General features: G+C 40.2%; 1 protein-coding gene across 1 annotated transcript in view; it reads right to left on the bottom strand.

Annotated features, from left to right (window-relative positions):
• LOC138643406 (uncharacterized) overlaps positions 1-6,000 on the bottom strand; it is a 186,971-nt gene that overhangs the window by 16,326 nt on the left and 164,645 nt on the right. The window contains exons 18-21 of the mRNA XM_069732320.1: positions 3,388-3,423; positions 3,019-3,147; positions 2,707-2,868; positions 2,181-2,325 (exon numbers count right to left, since the gene is read on the bottom strand). Of these exons, the coding sequence (XP_069588421.1) occupies positions 2,181-2,325; positions 2,707-2,868; positions 3,019-3,147; positions 3,388-3,423 (472 nt within the window). The remainder of the gene's footprint in view (positions 1-2,180; positions 2,326-2,706; positions 2,869-3,018; positions 3,148-3,387; positions 3,424-6,000) is intronic.

The following is a 6,000-nucleotide window of genomic DNA, read 5'->3' as shown; positions in this document are numbered from 1 at the left end:
TACAGTATCACACAGGACAGGATTAGATACACGGCTCAGCAGTCAGTATCTAATCCTCTCCTATGCACTCCTCTCCCCCTTGCGTGTCTTTCCCCATTGTGGTTTATTATTTTTGTTGTGGGAGATGAGGGAGTCGAGGATTATGCGTTCGGTATGGTTTAAAAAAGATTAATAAAGGACTTTATTCTGGCCGAGTATTTACAATACATGTGAGATCTATGTGGTGGCATTATGGGTGATCTATATGGCGGTATTATGTGAGAAGCATATGGTGGTATGTGAGAACACTGGCAGTATTATGTGTGATCTATATGGCGGTATGTGAGAACACTGGCGGTATTATGTGTGATCTATATGGCGGTATGTGAGAACACTGGCGGTATTATGTGTGATCTATATGGCGGTATGTGAGAACACTGGCGGTATTATGTGTGATCTATATGGTGGTATTATGTGAGAACTGTATGACAGTATTGTGTGATCTATTTGATAGTATTGTGTGTGATCTATATGGCGGTATTATGTGAGAACACTATGGCAGTATTATCTTCAGAAAGCGGACCCATTCTATGGTGGTTCTGGCTGAGCACCTGCACGCGGGTCTGGGGTTATAGAGGGGGCAGCATGACCTCCAGTTAGGTGCAGTCAGGGGAAGGCTGGTGAGGTAGCTGAAGAGAGGCGTCTCATTTTTATCGTTGCTATATGGCTACATTTCCTTCCCAGCGTCACCCCAGACTGCGCCTGTCGCCTCGCTTTCACACATTGCCAGGACAGGATGGGGAAGACAGGATCTGAGGAGGGGAGTGGGGTCTGTATGCAATGTCTGGATCAGAACAGGCCATCAATCCGCAGAAATGCTTCCTGGATTTCTGTGGAGCAGACAAGCAGATGGTCCATCCATGTGTATAAAAGACAGCGCTCTATGTACAATCCCTGGCTGCTCCGCACACCGAACAGGGGGCCCCCATAGACCAGCACACTGCTCTCCTGAAATACTCTGTGCTGCTGCCACCCTGCTCCCTCCACCACAAATCTCCCAGAATCCTTGCTGCCTGCCATCCTCGGTGACCGTAAACTTGTCAGTATAAGGCTGCCTTCACACTATCAGTATTTGGTCAGTATTTTACCTCAGTATTTGTAAGCCAAAACCAGGAGTGGGTGATATATACAGAAGTGGTGCACATGTTTCTATTATACTTTTCCTCTATTTGTTCCACTCCTGGTTTTGGCTTACAAATACTGATGTAAAATACTGACCATACTCTGCAGTCACCAACAAAATGGCTGCTCACTGGGTTCCTGAATATCATCCTCTCTAATCCCTTAGCAAACACCCAGAAGGGGAGGAGAGGAGACATCACACACGTCAGCAGACTCCGCCCATAATTACTGCAGTGCAGTAATGTGAGCTATTTGTACACTTGGTTTTTCTGAAATTTCAGCAGCTGCTCTCCCTAGTGTTTAAAAGTAGAAATTCCAAAACTTTTCAAATTATTTTTCATATTTTACTAAATTATAAACAAATGATAATATTTTTTAAGAAAAAGTAATCATTAATTCTTTACATTTTTACAATTTCTGAAAAAAAAATCTTTTTGATGGCACCTTCCCTTTAAGGTCTAAGTTTTCTATTGATTCCATATACCTTCAGATGCACGTTTAGGCATATAAGCATGCGTTCTCCCATGTGGAGTTGCATTAGATAAATGTCATTGCTCAGTTGTTTACAATTTGTTAAACTTTCCATTCAACAGCTGCAGGAATTTTATTTTATAATTAAAGGAGTTGCCCACCCCTGCTTAATCAAGTCAGCGCCCCATAGAAATAAAACCAATGTATAATCACCTCCACAGTAGCACCTTTCCTCCAAGATTGGGGCTGCGGTTCCCGGCGATTGGCATGACACTATTGTTGACAGGCTGCAGCCAGGTAACAATTTCATTAGCGTGGACGTCCACTGGCAGAATATTGATGACCTGCAGCTGGTCAGTGGCAACTAATTGGCTGCGCTGGTCACGTACCCCAACAATATGTCATCCGGCAGGAACAGCACTGCCGATGTCGGAGGAATGGAGCCATGAATTGATTAAGCAGTAATGGACAACACCTTTTGATATTGGACAGATATGAAAATGAAATCAAATTAAAACAAAAAGTCATTAAAAAGGTGACAGACTTACTTGCAGGGCTCAATTCTTCCACAGTTGCAACAAAAATATCTTGTGTAAAAACTGGATCATTATCATTAATGTCAAGAACTTTCACTCTGAGATCTATCGGTGGCTCAACATCCACATTGTTCTGATCTCGGGCATAGCCTTTTAACTGAAATCAAGACATTTTTTAAGATTATATTATAAAAGTGAATGTAACTGGTGTTAAGCTAGTTTTTTTTTTTTTTAGTCTGTAGCATGTCAATAATTTCTGCGTTTTCAGTGTAAAAATGCATTAAAAAACACAACCATGCGGTCTTGCTGTGTTTTTGATGAATTAAACTAATAGGCATGTATTGTACACAAATGACACATTTAATCTGCAACCCAAAAAAGACAAAAACCTGTTTTTAATAAGCTGCTTTAAAAAAAAAAAAATATATATATATATGATGCAAAAATGCAACATGTGAACATAGACTAAAACGTCTAATAGGAATTGGGCACGTTGCAATTCAACAATCAACTAAATGAAGGTTTATGTAATCCTTACAAAAAACAAGGCGATTTCTTCTCGGTCCACGATTCCGGTTACGTTCACTTCTCCGGTACTTTCGTTTATGATGAACATACCCATCGGAGGTTCAGTAACTCCTGGTCCAGTGATCGAATAGCGAATTCTCCGACCTATTTCTACTTTAACATCAGATTGTATCTAGGAAGGAGGAGATTTATTTTATGTTACCTACAAACTAATTTATTAGAAGAAACCATTTTAGATTTCAGCGACTCAACAGCTACAATGAACAGGAATAAAGGAAATAGTGACATCTATGTGGAAGACTAAGGGTTAAATTAGTCTTACCTTTGCAATAGGATTCTTTATGGAATTGTCCTGTTCTTCATAAATCGAAACTGGTGGTATGATCCATTCTCTTCTATGCCTCACTAAGTTTACAGCCCTGTCACCCAGTTTTGTGCTTCGCTTCACCATCTTTAATAGAACAACAGCAAAGAAAAACCTTTAAAGTGCAAGTTTATGCAGAAAACGTTAATAAATATGGCAGACTGGAAACAGACAATGCTTTAATACCTTTGTTAAATTAATTGGTTACAACATGCGATGCCATGTGAATATATGACTGCTATGGAAAAATCTGGTGTGCAAGAGATAGTACGGATTTGTCCCAAAAGAAATAAAGATTACTCAAAATTGCTAAGATTGGTTCCTTACCTCTAAGTGGAGGCCATGTCCAAAATCAAGAATAACCTGTGCACAGAAAACAAGAAATCAAAAGTTACATTAAGCCAAGGGCAAAAAGTCTAAAAAAGAAATAAACTAATTCATGAATAAGAAAAATAGGAGCCCATTCTTGTCTCGAGTCGTTAAATTAAGGGCCCTTTACAGTCCAATAGCTCATAATAATGCAAAATTTTACCTGCTTTGTAGGTGAAAATGGGCCCCTTTATCTCTTGGGTCTATGGGCAGTCGCATAGGTTGCACCAATGATATGTCTATCCCTGATCTCAACCCAAGGAACAATGCAAAATAAATAAAAGTCCCACACCCTGGAATGGAGAGGTTTTAATTCTGGGCTCACAAATTGCAAAATCATCTTCACATGCTAATTGGCACAGTTTGTCCACCCATTGCACTTTGAAAAATCGATGATGCATCCTTAGATATGTCATCAAAATCAGATTGGTGGGGGTCCAAAAGCAGGGCCCCTCACAGTTTAGTTGAAAGCAGCTTCGGTGACAGCTAGATGTAAAGTGTATACAAAGCAAATCAGGAAAACCCACTATGAGGTGTATCGGCCACGAGCGAGTACAGCAGATCTTCACCTATTGGAGAGAATATATATCTGTCCCCAGAGTTCCCATAGGCATGGATACTACTGGAGAATCTGTGTGTACAGACTGACAGCCGGTATGGCTCCAAACTTAGGGGCTGTACATGCTGTGAATGAGACTGCTGTGTACATGATCCCATCTGTAAATAAAATGAGTATTTCATGTAGTAGGAGCTAAAGCGCTGAGCAGACATGATAACCAACAAAATGCTCCATTTATAGCAATGATCCAATACTGCGCTTATCATACAACCTTACATTATATTTAAAAGGCACGATAAGACCATGTTCACAGATTTGGTAAGCATTCTACCCAAGACCATTTTCCTTACACAAGGAATGGGCAACACTCCAGATAAAAAATAAGCATACTGATCCAGTAGAAAATTTCAGCTGCAGATTTGACCACAAACGCAGAACGAATCCGCAGACAGAATCTGCAAGTGTTACTCACGAATTTCATTAGCGATTTCACTCCACTCATAACGTAATGAAAATCCACACCAGAATCGGCATGTTGCACATGTGAAACCCGCAACGACCTTTGATTTTCAAGAAGATTTTTTTTTTTTTTGCAAAGCGTGAACAGGATTTTGAAAGCCCTGGTTATTTTTAGTGCACAATAACTTGCTGCGGAATATGCACCGCTTACTTTTAGTGCACTGTAACTTGCTGCAGAATATGCACTGAAAATCCATGACAAATCTGTGACGTCTGAACTTGGCTCAACACTTTACCCCAACATCATGAATTGTGGTAGTACTTCAGACATCTTATATTAAGAACAGTTTTAGGTATAAATCTGGAGCTTCACATGCTTGAAAGTAATGTATATCTATGAATAGAGCTTAAAAGGACTGATTGTTAAGCACAATTCACTGCAAACAAAGAATCTCAGCAAATGAAAATACAGGAAGTTTTAAAACCTCATAAATGTATTACTAGTAAAGGTTGACACACAATAATGGGAAGCAGGGAAGAACATACAGCTTTTGGTTCAGCTGTACATAGAAACTATAGGGAAGGGAATCTGTGATGGAGAGTGGTGGTATGCATCTAATACCTAAGCGCTGTGTACAACTTTATTTAAAATGAAGGAAGTGGGCACCAGACAAATGTCTTGCCCAGAGGCTCATCGTCATCAGTGTCTGCTCCAGCCGAGATGAGCTGGGCCTGGCATGATACACCTTTCCTTTCTTTCAAATAGTGGTTCTCGAAGTAGTCAATTTACAAAAGCAATTTGTAGCAGTCATATTAAATAGTTGTCCATGCTTTATAGTAACGCACAGCTCTGATTCTTCCGGTAGCCTCTTTACACATAACTGCAGGATTAGGCTGCGTTCAAGTATCTGACCCAAAAATCAAATAAGGCAACAAAAACCATCTCAGAAGAAAGGAAGTTTTTGGAAAGGTTTTCCCATCTTTAAGTAAGAGTGTATTGTTAAATCTTCTTATATAACCTAACTAAAGAAACAAAAAGTTCAAGGAAGCGCAACTGATCCATGATGGCTGCATTTTCACTTTTAGGACATAGTGCACACTATAGCTACCAAGGTACTTGACTAGATTTTAGGACCTGGCTCTTTTTCCTATAAAAAACAGTAGTAAGTCCTAGTAAAGTGTTACTGAACCATATTATCCTGGCAGGGTTGTCTTCATTCAAAACAAAAAAAAAAACCTTGTGAAAGGAACAGAGACCACATACGGTATGTGGCTGTGCACCCGTGTTGCTACAGAGCAAACACTAGTATTCAGGTCAGCAACATGACGGGAATGTGCTGTGAGAATCAGAGAGGATTAGGGTAGAAGGTAATGAGACAAGATAGTAGTTCAATCCCTTATCACCATGTTCCTACGCAAGTCCTCCCTTCTCTGTGGCAGACTTTGTACAAATATTTCCCATGTGATCAGGATTCTGGAATCCCACCACACGCTGAGCCCTGCTCACTCCCTGGCTAGGCTATGTGGGTGTGTACGGCGCTTTCTTTAGTCTT

The sequence above is a fragment of the Ranitomeya imitator genome, chromosome 6, assembly GCF_032444005.1.
Source record: "Ranitomeya imitator isolate aRanImi1 chromosome 6, aRanImi1.pri, whole genome shotgun sequence".
Taxonomy (NCBI): Eukaryota; Metazoa; Chordata; class Amphibia; order Anura; family Dendrobatidae; genus Ranitomeya; species Ranitomeya imitator.
The sequence above is the reverse complement of the archived record's forward strand: the minus strand, read 5'-3'. Positions and strand labels throughout refer to the sequence as shown.